A 17,206-nucleotide genomic window follows, 5' to 3' on the forward strand; every position below is an offset into this window, starting at 1 on the left:
ATTTTTTTCCCTCCCTGTGACTTTAGAATAATCATGTTTTCCTCTCTCGATCTCTTTTCCCTTCCTTTTTCCTCCCCTCCTCTAGTGGCATCTGCGTACCACCTCACTGAGCAGTTTCCTGCTTTGTGGCTTGTTTCCCCACATTTGCTGCATGGTTTTGGGCAGTCGCTACTGATATGCCCAACTTCCCTACAGTTAAAACACCGCCGTTTTGTGCAATTCACCCCTAGATGGTCCGAACTGCCACACTTCAAACATTTTTTCTCCACCCCTCTGTAGTTCAAAACTAGTTGGTTCCACATAACATATATGATATTGGGGACCGGCTTCCTCATTTCCATTTGTATCGTGACTTTGCCTGTGTATAGCTCTGGGAAACACTCCCACACGTGCATTTCTATTCGTGTAACATTCCCGTATGCATCTAATGCACTTTTTAAATATGTGTTTGGTATTTCAATTGGATACCGTTCTATGGTTATATACTTCCTGATACTACCCACCAAATGGGGGTGTATCATTTGGTGCTTGAAAGGAAACCCTCTGAGCAGTGTGTCCCTAGTCACACAGTCCTTACATACTACTTGATACTTCCTCAAGGGCAACAAAGTGAACCCCTGTAGTCTCGACAGGCTCATGCATTTTGCTAATCCCTCTATTACCTGCCTCGGTTCATATTCTGTATCCAGAGTAAACTCCAGAGTTCTTTCACGTATATAAAAATTCATCTTAAAAAAAAAAAAAAAAAAAAAAAACCCACAAGAGTGCCCGCAGGCACTTAATCCCACCCTGTAAGCTTTACCAGGGTCAGCAAAGAAATAAACTTAATGTCAAAACTTACGGTCTCCAGAAAATCTTCCCTCTTTTCGAAATAACACCCGACGAAGTAGTACTGTAGCAAAGTCCGTTGGCCCTTCTTCGGTGGGTGAGTAGGTACCCAAGTGATGTAATGATGACAAAACAGTTGAAGTATATCTCCACAATATGAGAGATGCCTGATGGTGTATGATATAAGTTAGGACTCTAATGCATTAAGGGCTTATGCCTCAAGCTGCGAAAGAGTTAGAATATGTATATCTTAGTGCACTTGCATCATTTATACACAGCCAATTATAGATTAGAAAATTTGAAATAGTGGCATCGTTTAAGTTACATCTCATATTGTGAATACCTTCACGACGAGTTGCCATGACATTGCACTACTTCGAATAAGTAACGCTTCACCCAAATGGTGAAGTATCCACAAAGGGTGCCGTCTGGGTGGTGTATCCACTGAGAATAAGTAACAACAGTCTTCTCTTTTGTCATTACTACAGTCATTACTACATTTTCTGCCACCTTTAATATAACTGGATAGATCCCATCCACCCCAGGTGCCTTTTTTAAGTTTAACTTCAACAATTATTCCCCCACTTTGCTCTCAGTTATTATGAAATCACTTAGCTCCCCGTTAGAGTTTGGTAAAATTCTGGCACTTCCCTCATTGAATAACTCTTCATGTGTAAATGTAGATGCAAAATACTCATTCAGTTTATCAGCTACCTAAGCATGATCATTAATAGTCAACCCATCTTTGTTAAGTGGTCCAATCTGATTTATCCCTTTCTTTTTAGAGTTCACATAACTAAAGAACTCTTTGCTGTTTTTCTTTGCATCCTTTGCCAAGGATTTCTCATAATGTGCCTTCGCCTGCCTAATCTCCTTTGTGACTTGATTACAGACTAGTTTATATCTGCCATAGGCTTCAGTGTCACCTGATACTTTATATGAATCCCATACATTTTTTTTTCTCTGCCACGAGCCTCATTAGTTCATCTGACATCCATTTAGGCCTAAACCTTGAACAGTATTTCTTAGTTGGAATGAAAAGACTAGTAGCCTACAAAATTAAGTCCCCGAAGGCTTCCCATTTAGAATTCAACTTTGGTAACATCATTAGTTGATCCCACTGTACAGATTTTAAAAACTGTCTGAGACCCCTGTAATCACCTTTAGGAAAACAATACCCCTTCCCTTTAGCCTTCATGGTAGTTACATCTTTAAGTAATTCCCACATCAGTACAATGTGATCACTGTCACCCAGTGATTCCTTTATCTGCAAATTCTTAATGCATGAATAATCAATGCTGATAATCAGACCAAGAGTATTACTCCCTCTGGGTTGCCCCTAGAACATGTTGCTGTAGAAAACAGTCATCCAATAAATCCACAAAAGTCTTGCTAGTGTGCAAGTGAGCAACCCACAAGTTCCAGTCGATATCTGGAAAGTTAAAATCCCTCATTATAAGACATCCTGATTTACCAGCCCACTCTATTTCTCTGAACAACTGCTCATTGTACTCATCAGATTCATTAGGCCTATAGCACACACCTACTCTCATTTTTCCTTTCCCAGTGCTTATGTCCCACCAAACAGACTCAACATTGCATTGTTCCCCAACATCAATTGGATGCACTTCCTTAGATTTTATGTGTTTCTTAACTAACAGCATAACCCCTCTTCCCTTCCTGTCTTGTCTATCCTTTCTGTGCACATTGTACTCCCCAAATTCCAATTCTGCACTGCTTATATCTATGTGACACCACGTCTCTGATATCCCAACAATATCTGCCTTTGATGTCTTGACTAGCACTTCAAGCTCATCAATTTTATTAACTGTACTCCTAGCATTGGTGTATATGCAATTATACATGCACCTGTTTCTACTCTTAGTTACCCTAACACAGTCCATGTATTTATTTGTTCCACTATGACACCCAGCAGTCCTGGAAATCTCCATTGCATTGCTTTCCAGGCTGCTGCTCATTCTGATAGAAGCAGTGCAAGAATTACTTTTCCTCTGCCTGCAGCCACTGTTAACCTTTTAGTCTGTGTATCCCCTCCCAAGCTAGCAGTTTTCCAACCCACCTAACGCTGCCAATATTCTTGCACCCTTTCTATTTAAGTGTATCCCATCCCTGTTGAAGCAGTCTCTCCTGTCAACAAGCACAGACTAGGCTGAAAAAAATTCCATCCCTTGAACCTTGCACAATCTCTAGGGCCGAACTAATCGACAAGGCGTTCATTATATACTCCCTCCTATTGTGTTTGGGCAGAATTGCAACCACTTTCACATTGAACCCTAACTCGTGACTTTTTTTCAACATTGGCCTGTACTTGTTGGGTAAATCTGCAGATCTCTTACTGTTATTGTCATTAATTCAACCCAAGCACGGTACTAAGTACTATAGGTTCCAATACCTCTCGTGTTTGGGGTTCACATAAAAAAAAAAAAAAAAAAATTCCAATGTGTAGAACAATATCACCTTTTGTGCCCTTAAAAGATGATATCTGCTGCGACATCATCATTGAGAAAATAAAAGCGATAAAAATTAAAACATCAAGTAGGTTTCTAGGCGGTGTGCCTCTTTATCAATACAAACAATATACATGATACTCAAGTCATTACGTTATGCAGAAGCAAACCCTTAATCATGTGCTGAGATCAACCGGGTACACACTGCATGACAAAAAGGGGAGTGGTGGGTATAAAGAACTGTATGCTACGTGATTTCTGCAGAGTCTGACAATTAAATGACCTCTTTCTTTCCTTTCCTTTACTGTTTTTTCCCTTTCCCTCCTTCCCCTTTTCTTTTCTTCTTTTTACTATAGACAGAGTAAGAAGACAGAGTGGTAATCAATGGACACTGCTCTTCGTGGCCTAATGTTATTAGTGGAGTCCCCTGGGGTTTAGTTTTGGGTCTATTGTTGTTTTCAGTGTCTCACATCTGGTGAGTATGAACTTGGCACACCCAGAGTTCTGAGCCGGATATCATCATTCTTCTCTTCCTTGGTGATTCCCTTCTACTTCTCTCTCTCTCTCTCTCTCATGGTAACAAGGAAATAAATTTTTTTGGCTGGTGCAGCATAAGCCTCTGGCTTCTTGCACCACATTGCTGATGGTATATCAGCTGTGTGGTACTACACTGACAGTGGTAGAGAATGAAAAGGACCCGGGGGTAATTGTGCAGTCAAATATGAAGTTTGCTGAGGAGTGCAGACAGGCTGCCAGGGCAGGTCATGGAGTCTTGTCAAAGATATGTACGAATTTTGCTAGGAGGGACAGTGAGGTGATTATCCCATTGTAAAAGGCAATAGCGGAAACTCCTGGTGCCGCCAGACAACTAACAAAAAAAAAAAAAAAAAAAAAAAAAATGTACATGGCAATGGTAAGGCGACACCTAGAGTACTGTGTACAAGTCTGGAGGCCTCATTTTAGGGAGAATGTAGAGTTGCTAGAACGAATGCAAAGAAGGGCAACAAGATTGGTGAGGGGAACAAAGGCGTTCCCTTATCAAAAAAGGCTTAAGTTCTGCAAATTGCAACACCTGGAGAGTAAGTAGCTGCAAGGTGATCTGATTGAGGTGTATAAAGCCTTGAATGGTTTGATCATACTCAATGTTGATGGGATTCATCCTCTTGCTCAGAATAATCACCTGAGAGGGCATAAATTCAAATTGAGGAAAGACAGTTGTAAGACAGATGTGTGGAAGTTTGCCTTTAGCCAACGGGTGGTTGATTGCTGGAACAAACTTCCATCTGTCATAGAAGTAGATAGCTTAAATAGATTCAAGGCAGAATTAGACAACATTTGGAGCTAGTGGATGGGTGAAATGAGGTTTTTTTTTTTTTTTTTTTTGGCTGATGCTATGTAAGCTTGCTTTCTTGCATCATGTGCCTTTACTAATGCTACCCACAATCTGCACCTGGTTGATATTAGCATATGTGTAAACCTTTGCCTCTGCATTGTGTATCTTGTATCTTGATCATTGTTAAAGAGGCATACTTCCTTGATATATTTATTTATTTTTATTGCTTTGATTTTCTCATTGCATTTATTTATCATTTTTATCCTCTATTTGTAAAAATAGTTTATCATTTTGTTTACTGATTTTAGTATTTTAATCTTTTAGTTTTTGTATAATAATTTATTGGTTTTTCCGTGCTTTATTTATTTTAATAAATTCAATTTATTTTATTTTAACTCTTTTGCTGGTTGCTGCAATATTTATTTTAATATGGTTTTCCCTGGCACTCAAGGCCATTTTTTTAATAGTAGCAAATAAGTTATTAAACTATAAATAAAAGAAATATAATAGAAAAGACCGATTTATCAGTTTCTCTAATATTGCTTCTAGCTTCTCCAAGTTGGGAACCCAAGTTCCCAACTTGGTTCTCACCTGTACTCCATGCAGCATACCTGCTCACCGGACATGGCGCCATCAATGCCAAACTTTTCCTTTTGGGAACTGAAGAGGACCATACCTGTGTCTGTGGCAGCCTGGAGAGCTGGCAACACCTAATGTATGATTGCCAACTGTATGATGACCTCTGCAACATCCTAATAACAAAGATCCTATATTGTCGTTGTTGTTGTTATTTGGTTTTTAGGAGCATTAGCAACTAAGGCCATATTGCTCCGGGGATATGCGGTGGTCATTCCCTGACCTTTCTGCACCCTCCGTATTTGGTTGCTCACGAGCTCGAACCCCGGTGTAATCAAGAAGAATGTGCTATGCACTGCTGCTCCTGGCTACAGAGGCGCCCTCCAATATTGTCCTAGAGAACAGGAGCACAACATACTGAATACAAAAGAGGAGTACCAGGCTTTCTCCAATTATGTCCAAGAGCTCTCCACAAGAAAACGAGTGTTCTCTGCGATGGAGCACAACTGAACCCTACACATCACAACCAGGAACAACAACAACAACTGAACATACCTAACAAATGACAAGAACTGTATAATCCTGCAGAAGCTGGATGGCACAAACTAGACTACCACACTAACACACCTGTACTAACAACCAACAGGTGCTCTGCACCATTGTATGCAAAACAACAACCTCTGAGGATATGCAGAGACACAGACCCTGGCTGGCAAACCTGTTGACTAGGACGTCAAGTGCAAGAGAAATAGACAAACCTGATCAGGAAGAAATACCAGCTAACGGTACAAATTGAGCAAGGGACTGGACCGTAACTGGAACCAGCAAATTCCACCAGAACTGGCCATAGAACAGCAACCCTGACAATGACTGGCAACCCTCTGTGACAAAGGCACAAAGAATAAGGAAAAGACTTTTTTTTTTTTTTTTTTACTCACTCCTGAAACCTAAAGGAACTTGATCACTGCACTTGATATGGATCCCAGAACTGACACCTCTACTACCTGGACAGGACTTGACCAACAGTGACAAACCACCAGACTTGACATTTATAAACACAGATCTTCACTGACTTGACTGAGAACCGGACGGGACCTGGTCCCATAAGTGATATCCCAAATGGAAACACCAATACGAATGAAGACCAATTGCAGCTTGCTGCTGGCCACCTTGGCTCTCAAGCCATGCTCCCTTGCATGGTCCTATCTTTTCCCCTCTCCTCTGGCAGGGGGAGGGGACAGTCTTTTGTCCCCTCCTTGCCACTCCTCTCTTCTCTTCGCCTGGTTGGGCATGAGCCTGCCCCACTGATTATCTGGGGTCACCTTCTCTATCGTCCCCATATATCTGCCTTTCCTCCCAGCCCTCAGTCTCTTCCCCCACTCTACCTAATACGTTAGCATATATCACATCAACCTCATTTGGCTTTTCTACTTAATTTTCTTAACCCCCACTGAGCAAGATTTTTTTTTTTTTTTTTTTTTTTTTTAAGGTCCTAGCCACTGAAATCTCAGGAAATTAGGTGGTAGGACCCGCCAGAGTAAATATCTAAATACTAGTGTATCTGATCTGCCTCCACGAGGCATAGTGTAGGCAATGTTGGGCCGCAGCAGGGGTCTAGCAGCTAAATGGCCAAAAGAACAACAATACACAACACTACACTTAACAAAATCCTGAACTGTTACAGCTACAATGAAAGCAACGTGGAGATGGGGAAAACCCCTGGTGCCATTAGACATGAACACACTATACACTATGTCAAAGCGCTGGGTATATTCTTGCTGTGTGTAAGCCATATCCAAAAAATTTTCATTTAGTCAAGCAACATGCTTCCCCGCCCCCTCATTTTATTTTATCTACTAAATGCATCATAAATAGTCAAACAAACAGAACAAACATATCTGCAAAAAGATCTAAACCTCTGATAAGTTCCTCATTTATTTCAAAAACATATATGGCCCCAGTTCCAATCTCAATGATGTTTATTTCTACCTATAATCTGCCAAGTCTCACTTACTTTTCTGACAGTCTCAATCATTGATTACCTGAACTCTTCAGTTGCCCTAACTATTTGCTCTATGAATCCTTTCACTTCAAAGAGGGATAATTGTGTATATATTCACTCATATTCTTTTTAGGAGACTTCCTAATTCCGGTTCTATACTGGCTTAAATATCTCTGCCTTGTTCTGTCAAATTCATCTGTTCTTTTTATTGTCCTCTCAAATCCACTAATAAACATAAAAATCTTTGACCCCTTCTTTGAAAATTGACTTTCTCCACTATAATTTTCCTAACAGTGAGGTAATATTCCTTGATGATTTTAAAAGTTCAAAACTCCAGTTAGCATTAGTTGCAAGAAAGCAAGCTTATATAGCATCAGCCAAAAAAAAAAAAGTTTCCCATTTCACTCATCCATTCACTCCAAAAGTTCGTCTAGTTCAGCCTTGAATTTATTTAAGCTGTCAACTTCCAAGACAGATGGAAGTTTGTTCCAAGCAATCAACTACCCGCTGGCTAAAGGCAAATTTCTGCCCAACTATTCTACAACTTTCTTTCCTCAATTTGAATTTATGCCCAGTCAGGTAAGTAACCTGAGCAAAACGGAAGCATCCCATCAGCACTGAGCTTGCTCAATACATTCAAGGCCTTATACACCTCAATTAGATCACCTCACAGGTGCCTAGTCTCCAGAAGCTGCAATTTGCAGAACTTAAGCTTTTCTTGGTAACACCAAGCCTTTGTTCCACTCACCAATCTCATTGCCCTTCTCTGTACTCATTCCAGCAACTCTACATCTTTCCTAAAATGAGGCCTCCAGACCTGTATGCAGTATTCGAGGTGTGGCCTGACCACTGCTTTATACTAAGGGATTATCACCTCCTTATCCTTGCTAGCAAAATTTTTGTATATCATTGATAAGACACTATGAGCTACTCTTTCAGCCTGTCTGCACTGCTCAGGAAACTTCATATCTGACTGCACAATTACCCCCAAGTCTTTTTCATTCCTCATTACCCTGAATGTAGTACTGCACAGTTGGTATGTTACTCTGGAGTTATTGATACCCATACACAGTACTTTGCATTTGTCAATGTTAAACTTCAGTTGCCACCTCTCAGCCCATTTGAGATTTCATCAGTTTTTAAAAAAAACTGATGGAATTTAATCAGTTTTTTTAGTTATATGCAATCAGCTGGCCAAGACTTTTGCAATTCCTAATGATCTCACAGTATTAACATTTACTAGAATATTTGTAAATGTTCACTAGAATATTATTAACAGAAGTAAATAATATTCTAGTAAATTTACCATGTGACTAGAAGAATGCAATAAAAACATTTATGGTACTAAGTTAAAACCCTCCTCCCCTAAATCGACTATGAAATTCTGTTTAAATAAATAGTCAACCTAAGAACTAAATTTGCTGAATCTCATCATATGGATTTCTGTAAAATTTACAGATTTCATAAATTTATCTGAAAACAGCCAGAAATGGGACTGTCAGTCACTGAAGGTTCAACTATATACAGTATTTGAAAAAATTACAATGTAGGGATTGGGTGTTTTGTTTAATCAGATATTTTATACTCACCCTTCATGACTTGGAAAGAATACATTTTAGTGAATGAATACATCAAACTGAACCAATTTTTTTACTATCTTATTTATGTGACAATTCATGCTTGTGATTACTGCGCGATATACTGTCCAAAAACCAGAAAACTCCAAGGATGGAATGCAAAAAGTAGCATTCAAAAAGTAGCATGAAATATCTTGTGGATGCTACTTTTTACAATTGGTACCCGTATTAACATGCTAATTCTGATGAAACAACATGTGTCTCATTTTTTAAATCATTTAGGCCATGTGCATATTATAAGCTTCTAATGTCAAAGATGAAATATACAAGATTTCATTAAAAAGTATGGCAAACGGTATTATAATTTTTGAATACATAGCGATAGATGAAAGATTGCAAATAGAGCTGACAACATTTTGTTATTACTGTTATTTTTCTTTCTTTTATGAAACCATAAATACATAAATATCAGAAACTTATGTACTTAGTACTATGCATGGATTGAAGGCTGAGAAGACAGAAGGTATTTGTTAACATTACACTTGAATTTCTTAGATTGCTATTTTCACGAAATGTTTTATAGAATAACCTTCATGTGAAGGTTATTCTATAAAACAGAAGTAGAAGGAAAAAACAAGGATACAAGAAAAGTTGGTTCTGTGAGTTTCAAGTTGGACAGTGAATGGATACTGACTGGTTGTGGCACATGTTTGGACTGGGTGTGGAAGAGAGCGCAAGAATTACATATGCCAATTCAGAAGAACAATGCCTGTTGAAGTATATATAAAAAAGGAATGCAGCAGAAACTAAATATCCATGAAACAGAGACTGGAGAGACTTTGTAAGATCATTATTAACCTGGCAGTACTCTTTTGAATTGAGAGAGGGTTTGGGTGAGCCACTTTAGATGTGGGAACAATATTCCATGGGAAGGTGGATTTGAGATTTATAAAGAGTCAATAGTTGTGTAGAAAAAAAAGCAGCACTGAGAACAAAAAAGAAAACTCAGTTATTTTTGATTGTATGTTCTTATGGCATGGAAAGGAGATTAGAAGTCAGGATAATTCCCTAACAGAGATATGTGATCTTGTCTAAAAATCTGAGTGCTATTGAAGATAAGCATAGGTGAGTAGACTCTTTTGTGCAAGAAATAAGACAGGACTGAGTTTTAGGAGTGAAGTTGTTTACTAAGTTCTTTTTTCACCCCACTGTAGAATTACCTGGATGTCAGCATTTAAGGAATTGGTAGCAGATATTTGAAAGGGTGAGCTGTTTGTACAAGACAAGTTCCCCCACACCATCAAATTTTATTTTATCTACTTAATGCAGCATGAATAGTCAAACTAACAGAAGAAAATAGTGAGAGAAAGAACTGAACTTTGGGGAACACTAGCATTACTGGAGAATTTAGAAGACAGAGGCTTTCTTTTTTTTTTTTTTTTTTTTTTTTTAATCATATGATGTGAGCAATACACAAAGGAACCAGTTTTTTCCTGTGCTTCCTTTGTGTATCATGGCTGTGAGGTCCAATCGGAGAGTACGGCACCATCGTAATATCCAAGCCCGAGGTGGGATTCGAACCCACAACCTTTGGGTTGCCAGGCAGGCACTTTACCCACCCGACTGGCCCAGTCAGCTGCCATCAACTGCTGTGAGCAATCAGAGAGAAAACTGGATGCACAATTGCAAAAAACAGTTAGCAATCCATAAGTTGGAGCTGTTTAGAAGATTTTATGCCAAATATAATCAAAAGCTTAACTATGGTTGACCTTAACTATGTCTTCTAAACAAGTTTCCATTTAGAAATGCCAAGAGTAACTTCTTGAATTTGACCAAATTTTTCCACTGAATTTATCCAAAGATGCAAGATATAAGCCATTATATTATCATTGGATTGACATTGACAGAATCCATACTGGCAATCATTGATCAGATGGAAGGTTTCAAGATAGCTTAAGAGTTAGTATTTGATGGATTTCTCCATTACTTTGGAAAGAGTAGAGGTAAGTGCAGTGGTGTGATAATTGAAAGGAAGGGATCTGTCACACTTTTTAGGAACTGGCAAGACGTGTAAAAATTACATGCAGAAGGAAAAACACCAGTGGAATAAAAAATGTAATAAGCAGACACTAAACAGGAGTAAGCTCAGAAGCAGAGGTTTTGTAAACAAATAGAGAGGCTCCACCAGGACCAGGAGCTTTTCCTGTCAGAAGATCACAGGTGACACTAATTGGAGCATACTGGGTATGGTAAGAAGTGATTGAATACAAGAGTTAGAGGTGATTCAATATCATCAATACAAGAGTCAGAAGAAAAGTAGAATGCTAGTAATTCGGTTTTAAATGTGGATGCAACAGAAGCATCAGAGTACAATATATATGGGGGTATAGATGGATAAAAGTTGCAGTCAACAGCTTTGGTAAGAGACCAGAATGCTTGACTATCATTTGGACAAGAAGCAATTTTCTACTCTTAGCCCATTCAAAATCAAGTTTGAATTCATTAATGACTATTTTATAATTGTTCTGTTGTGAGCTTTAATATCAGCAGATAATGAAGCTGGAGATTTGGATATAAGTCAATTGTGATATGTAACATACTTATCATGAACAGCCTTGATATATTTACTGGAAAACTGAGATTTAGATAAAAGGATGAAGTTTTAAGGTGGAATAAAAGAATAACTTCGCTGGCATTATCTAATCAATCAGTGGCATCAGAAGATTTGAAACAGTAATCCAACCAAGGAGAAACAAAAATCATGCAAATAATCTTTTTGGGCATGCATGTATGAAAACAGGTTTTCTTATTTATCATGCGTACTCAAAATGATGAAAGAGAACATGCTGTTCATTTGTTTGAACAGCTGTTTATATTAAATTTTGTCGTAAGTTTGGAAAGTCAGCATAGAAACACAGGAATTTCTCAGTACTGTTTACGGAGATGATACGATGATTAAAAACCAGTTTAAGTGGTTTCATATGTGGCTATATGAGGAAAAATTTTTTTGGAAAATACAAAAAGAAGTAACTGCCAATCAACATTATGAAACAATCACAATATCAATGAAGTACACACAGTCATTCAATCAGATCAACAACTGATCATACAAGAAATTGCTGACCGACCAAGATATCTCTTTCATTTGATTTGCATTCACACCATTTTTGACTGAAGATATGAGTATGAGGCAAGTTAGTGCCAATTTTCTTCTGTGTATGGTAAGAGATCAAATACAGCATCAAGTCCTCATTTCATCTGAGTTGTTTGAGCAAGCTGTGTCACATAATGCATTTTAACAAAAAATATAACAGATGATGAGCACTTCCAACAGAAAACAATGCCATCACCAAGGGTAAAAAAAAGTATGGTAGTCAAAATTATCTGTGAGGTTTCACTTTTTAAATGCAACCTGCTACTAAGAACTTTTAAAATGGTTGAGACATGCAATTTGGCAAAAAGAACCCCCCCCCAAAAAAAAAGAGCAATGGTAAAATGATGTTTTATTTCATTATAACAATGTGCTGTCTGGCAATTTTTAACCAAAGAAAATATTCCCCTTGCATGGCACCCACTTTGTTCACCTGATTTGATACCATATGCTTTTTGTCTATTCCCAACATCAGAAGTGATGTTAAAAACAATTTGAGGTCATTCAAAAAATCCAATCAAACATGATGGACTGACTAAAGGCATTCACAAAAGATTTCCAGAATGTTTAGATCAGTGATGGTATGATAAAACAAGAGTATGGAAGGAGGAGATTATATTCAAGAATATTAACAATGTAAATATTTAGCATTAAATAACATTAATGGCAATTCATTTTTTTTTGCAATATTTGCCAAACTTTTTGATCATAAAAATTTCCAGAAAATATCTATAGATAAATAATATATAATATATTACTCACCAAATCTGGGCAAATTCCCTATAATAAGAAAACAAAAGCTATTAAAAAATTGCAAAATGTTTAAAAGCCTATAATACAGAAAATAAGAAAATCAAATAGTGACTACTTATCTTTACTTTTAACACTTGATACTAATTTTGTTATTTTACCAAACTGCAGTTCTAGTCTAATGAACTACTTTTGTTAACTGACTCAACTGCCAACTTTAGAAATCAGCAAATTTATAATATATATCTGGTTTATTCTAACTACAATCTGCAAGAAGGCAAAAAATGTTCCTGAATGGTGCAGTTTATCAAGGATTTCAATATATGCTTTAGTTAAAATGGGGTCTATCCATATATTGCAATCAGTTTTCCAATACAGCAATTAACAATAAGTTTTGGTTTTGGCTTTTATTTTGCTCATTCTTAATTGCTGTATGCTGGAAATGTGGTGGACAGGTTTTTTTCTTTTTCTTTTTTTAAAATTTATTATCTAATACAGCATAAGAATAAAAAAATTAACATTATAATGTGCACTATTTAAAACTATTTCTTGCCTTTTTCTCTAGTGGGTGAAAGAAGTAGTAAATGCAATATTTTGTTATTAGTGGAGGATATACAATTTTCACCTTTAAAATTTGTGGTGATTTCCTTGTACTGTACTGTACTGTACTGTACTGTACATCTCGAATTTATCAAGAATTCTTGTAATTGTTCTTTGGGATGGTGATTTTTTAGAAAAAATTTCATCTCCAGTACTGCTTGAAAATTGCACTGAATTGTTTAAATGCCAAATGTACAACAGGTATGCTTTTGTGCTTTGCATAAATAACATGGCTGCCATACCAAATGGGGTATCATTTTGCTACTATCTTTTTCCCCCCACAAAATTCGGAAAAGTATGAGAACTTTTTTGTCCTTGTCAGTGTTCTTGTGGCTAGCAAGATTTTCAACTAACTGATTAAATGCAATGGGTTTAATATTCACAACAAAAAAAACTTCATGTTATGAGATGCACTGGTATTGTACTACACTGTTTTTTATTTATATTTTTTTAAATAAATGGCATTACCAGAATCTTGATCTGTCATTTATTTGAAAAATGAGCCATTACCATGACAGCATATTTTGGTACTTTCTGGTTCCTCATCAGATAACAAAAGGTCTCTAGTGACAATTCACTGATAAAAACAGTGGTAACAAGTTGTTCAATGTGATCTTCCATATAATATATGAATGCATGTAAAACATCTGTATATTAATTAATTTGTTGTTGGCACTTATTCCTCCCAGTGTTTCCCATGGTATAGTTTATTTCTTTTGTATTTCAATGAATACCAAAAGTTTTTGTTATTTCCTCAATGGAAGTATAAACTTATCTACAAATTCCACAAGCCGAGAGTTTCCCCTCTTACTGCTTCCTCTTTCTTTACTTGTCTTATATCAATTATTTAAGAAAATCATACTCATTTTGCATTCCCTCAAAAGTGTCACTTTATTAATCTATGTGTTTGTATCTGTGTTTGTGTTATTTATCTTCTTAATTATTTTAGCACTGCAACTTGGGTTTTAACAAAATAAACTTTTCAAGTACATCTGAAGTATATTTTGAATTATACTGGCTCATTTACATATTTAAGCAATGCAAATTATCCTTTCTGTTTTAAAGGAATTGAGAAACCAGTGGAATACACAGCAAATAAAAAGACTGCTTGGATGACAGCAAATATTTTCGTGAATGGCACTGCATATGGGCTTTTTATGCGAGAAGCATAAAGTTGCTTTTATCATGAATAATAGTCTTGCCCAAACAAAACTGGAAAACAGTCTGTTAACTTGATCTTCTTGCCACCTAATACCATAAGCATATTACAGCCATGTGATCGTGGCTGTAATATGACCAAGGTATAATTAAAAATATGAAATTTCAGTGCCAAAAATACTGCTGCAGAAATACTCATTTGTAGCACTCAATCAAAAGACAATTTGCCAGCTTTGGAAATTTTGGATTTTCTTCACTTGTTGCATGCTGCCTGGGGATTACTTAGAGAGAAAAAGAGAAAACAATCGATGACTCTTTTTATCCATCCAAGATTCTCTATTTCACCAGCATCCAGTAACTTTGTAAAGAAAAATAAGAGTAAACCATCAGAATGTAATATCTTCAGCCGTCTGGCCTCCTATCTGAGCATGTCTGCAGAAATCACACTCAATGATTACAGTTTGATTGATTTGATTTGGTAGTTGTTGGCGCATCGGCTTCTGTGGCCATATTGCACCTCCCAAGGTTTTTGCAGTACTTTGATCCAAGCCCGAGGCGGGAATCGAACCTGCGACCTTTGGGTTGCCGGGCAGGTACTTTACCCACTCGGCTAGCCCGGTCGGCTAATGATTACAGTGTAGAAAACCATATTTCCACTGAATTGATTTTACCAAAACCAATGGATATCGGTTTTGGTAAAATCAATTCAGTGGAATTATGGATAACAATTTATAATTTATGGATATTGTTAGGCACAAGAATACATGGAAAAAGCAACCAGTGATAATAATGAAATGTTTTCCACACCAAGCGCTTTGGATGTTCTTGGAATGTTAAAAAGAACAAGCTATTTTGTGCATGTTCTCTCGGGTGGAGAGAACAGGCATGAAATGGTAGATAATTTGAACAATTTGCGGAAAACAAAATTGTTAACAATGCATCACAGAAAAAAAATAAAAGAGATTTTTTTCATGAACAAGCTTGCATAAATTCACTGGTGCAGCAAGAAAATGTCATTCAACTTATTGCACTCTACATTACATGTATGTAAATTATTATTTTGTTCATGTAATTGATGTGATCATTTATTTTGTGGACGATCCCATTATGATAGTATCATGAATTTCACTACAATTTGAAAAATCAAAAGTTTCCATAATGTGAAATGTGGTTAACACAATTTGGATAAGAGGTAAAATTGTAACAATCTTCAGTATTTCATATTAGCCGGGTTTCACTGTACACATTAAAATGGGAAGATACATTTCTATGGTCAAATTTTTGGATTTGCATTGCTAAATAAGCTACTTATTAAAAACAAAAATTAAAATTGATATTAAAACAAGAAAGCAATGAAAATACAGACATATATATTGTACAGTATATATATATAAACATTTAAAATTTACACACTGTATTAGCAATGTGAAACAATTCTATTTTAAGAAGCCAAAGTTAGAAATCTGAACAGTATTTTGCATCTTCTCTTGATGCAGTTCATTATAGTGCAAAAGATTACTTAATACTCCACTAAACCTGCGACTCTGTTCCACGTTTAGATCATCTATAAAGCAAATAGGCATTCCTTTCTGGAATAAACTAAAGGCTTCTGATATCCTTTATGCCTTTAGTTGCATTTCTTCTTCCTCCTATACTTTTACCTTTTGTTCCTCCAACTTAATTAGATTATTGTTGGTCAGTTTAGTATCATGCAATTCTAGCTTCTCCACCATGTTCCTTATCTCTACTTCACTGAAGCCAATCTCATTTGCTAATTACACAATCTCTAACTGAATTTCAGGGACACTGACAAATTCCTGAACACTATTGATATGAGTCAAAATAATGCTTGCACTCACCTCATGAATTCTTATTTGTTGCCACAACAGCCAATGTTGATAAGACGTTTTCGAGAGTAGCAATGTTTCAAATGAGAGGAAAGACATAGCTTGTGATACAAACCTAAATAACTTCAAGGGGTGTGTCAGGGTAGTAAACTATAGAAGATTACTTAGTCTCAACTATAATGTCAGGTGTATATTGTCAATAAAAAGGGTGAATTTGAACTCCTGGTTAGGGCAACTAATTCTGAAATAATAGGGCTAACAGACACATGTTGCCACCCGGGAATTGGTGATGATGAATTTCACTATGGTATGTATAATGTATTTAGGAAAAATAGAAGGGATGGAGGGATCATGCTACTTATCAAAGGCAGCCTGAGTGCAAAAAGAGCTTTAGCTGAGTATGAAGTTACATCCGGCAGCATAGATCTGCATGGTGTAAGTTAGTCAGAAGCAAAGAAACAATCAAAATGGTAGTAATCTACAGACCAGAAGATTGTGAAGAACATGACGATAGTCCTTTATATGCAGACAGAATGGGCAAGCAAGCAAGAATGTCTTATTACGGGTGACTTTAATCTGCTCCAGATTGATTGGAATAAGTGGAAGGGAAACTCACAATGGGGGAAAAACGTTTTTAAATAAGCTACATGATTATTATTTGTACCAGCGTGTTAAAGAAAAAAAGTACTAGGGGTGAGAATATTCTTGACCTCATCATTACAGGAGAATCAGATGACATCATGGGGCTTAACGTACAGGAACCATCATCAGGAAGCGACCATGCAATCATCAGCTGGAAGATGAAGAAAGATATTGCAGTAGTTAAAGGAAAAGGCAAAGGTTTTAACTTCACAAGAGGGGACTTTGACAATTTAAGGCACTATATGGCATCTGTGAAGTGGGCAGATTGCCAAGG

The 17,206-nt window shown here is 36.9% G+C and overlaps 1 protein-coding gene across 2 annotated transcripts in view; it reads right to left on the bottom strand.

Annotated features, from left to right (window-relative positions):
- Polr3B (RNA polymerase III subunit RpIII128) overlaps nucleotides 1-17,206 on the bottom strand; it is a 527,342-nt gene that overhangs the window by 96,037 nt on the left and 414,099 nt on the right. For both annotated transcript variants that reach the window (XM_090375599.1, XM_090375592.1), the window contains one exon: nucleotides 12,698-12,715. In XM_090375599.1, the coding sequence (XP_090231725.1) occupies nucleotides 12,698-12,715 (18 nt within the window). The remainder of the gene's footprint in view (nucleotides 1-12,697; nucleotides 12,716-17,206) is intronic.

Source organism: Mastigoproctus giganteus, chromosome 1 (genome assembly GCF_048544385.1).
Source record: "Mastigoproctus giganteus isolate SK-2022 chromosome 1, ASM4854438v1, whole genome shotgun sequence".
Classification (NCBI taxonomy): domain Eukaryota; kingdom Metazoa; phylum Arthropoda; class Arachnida; order Uropygi; family Thelyphonidae; genus Mastigoproctus; species Mastigoproctus giganteus.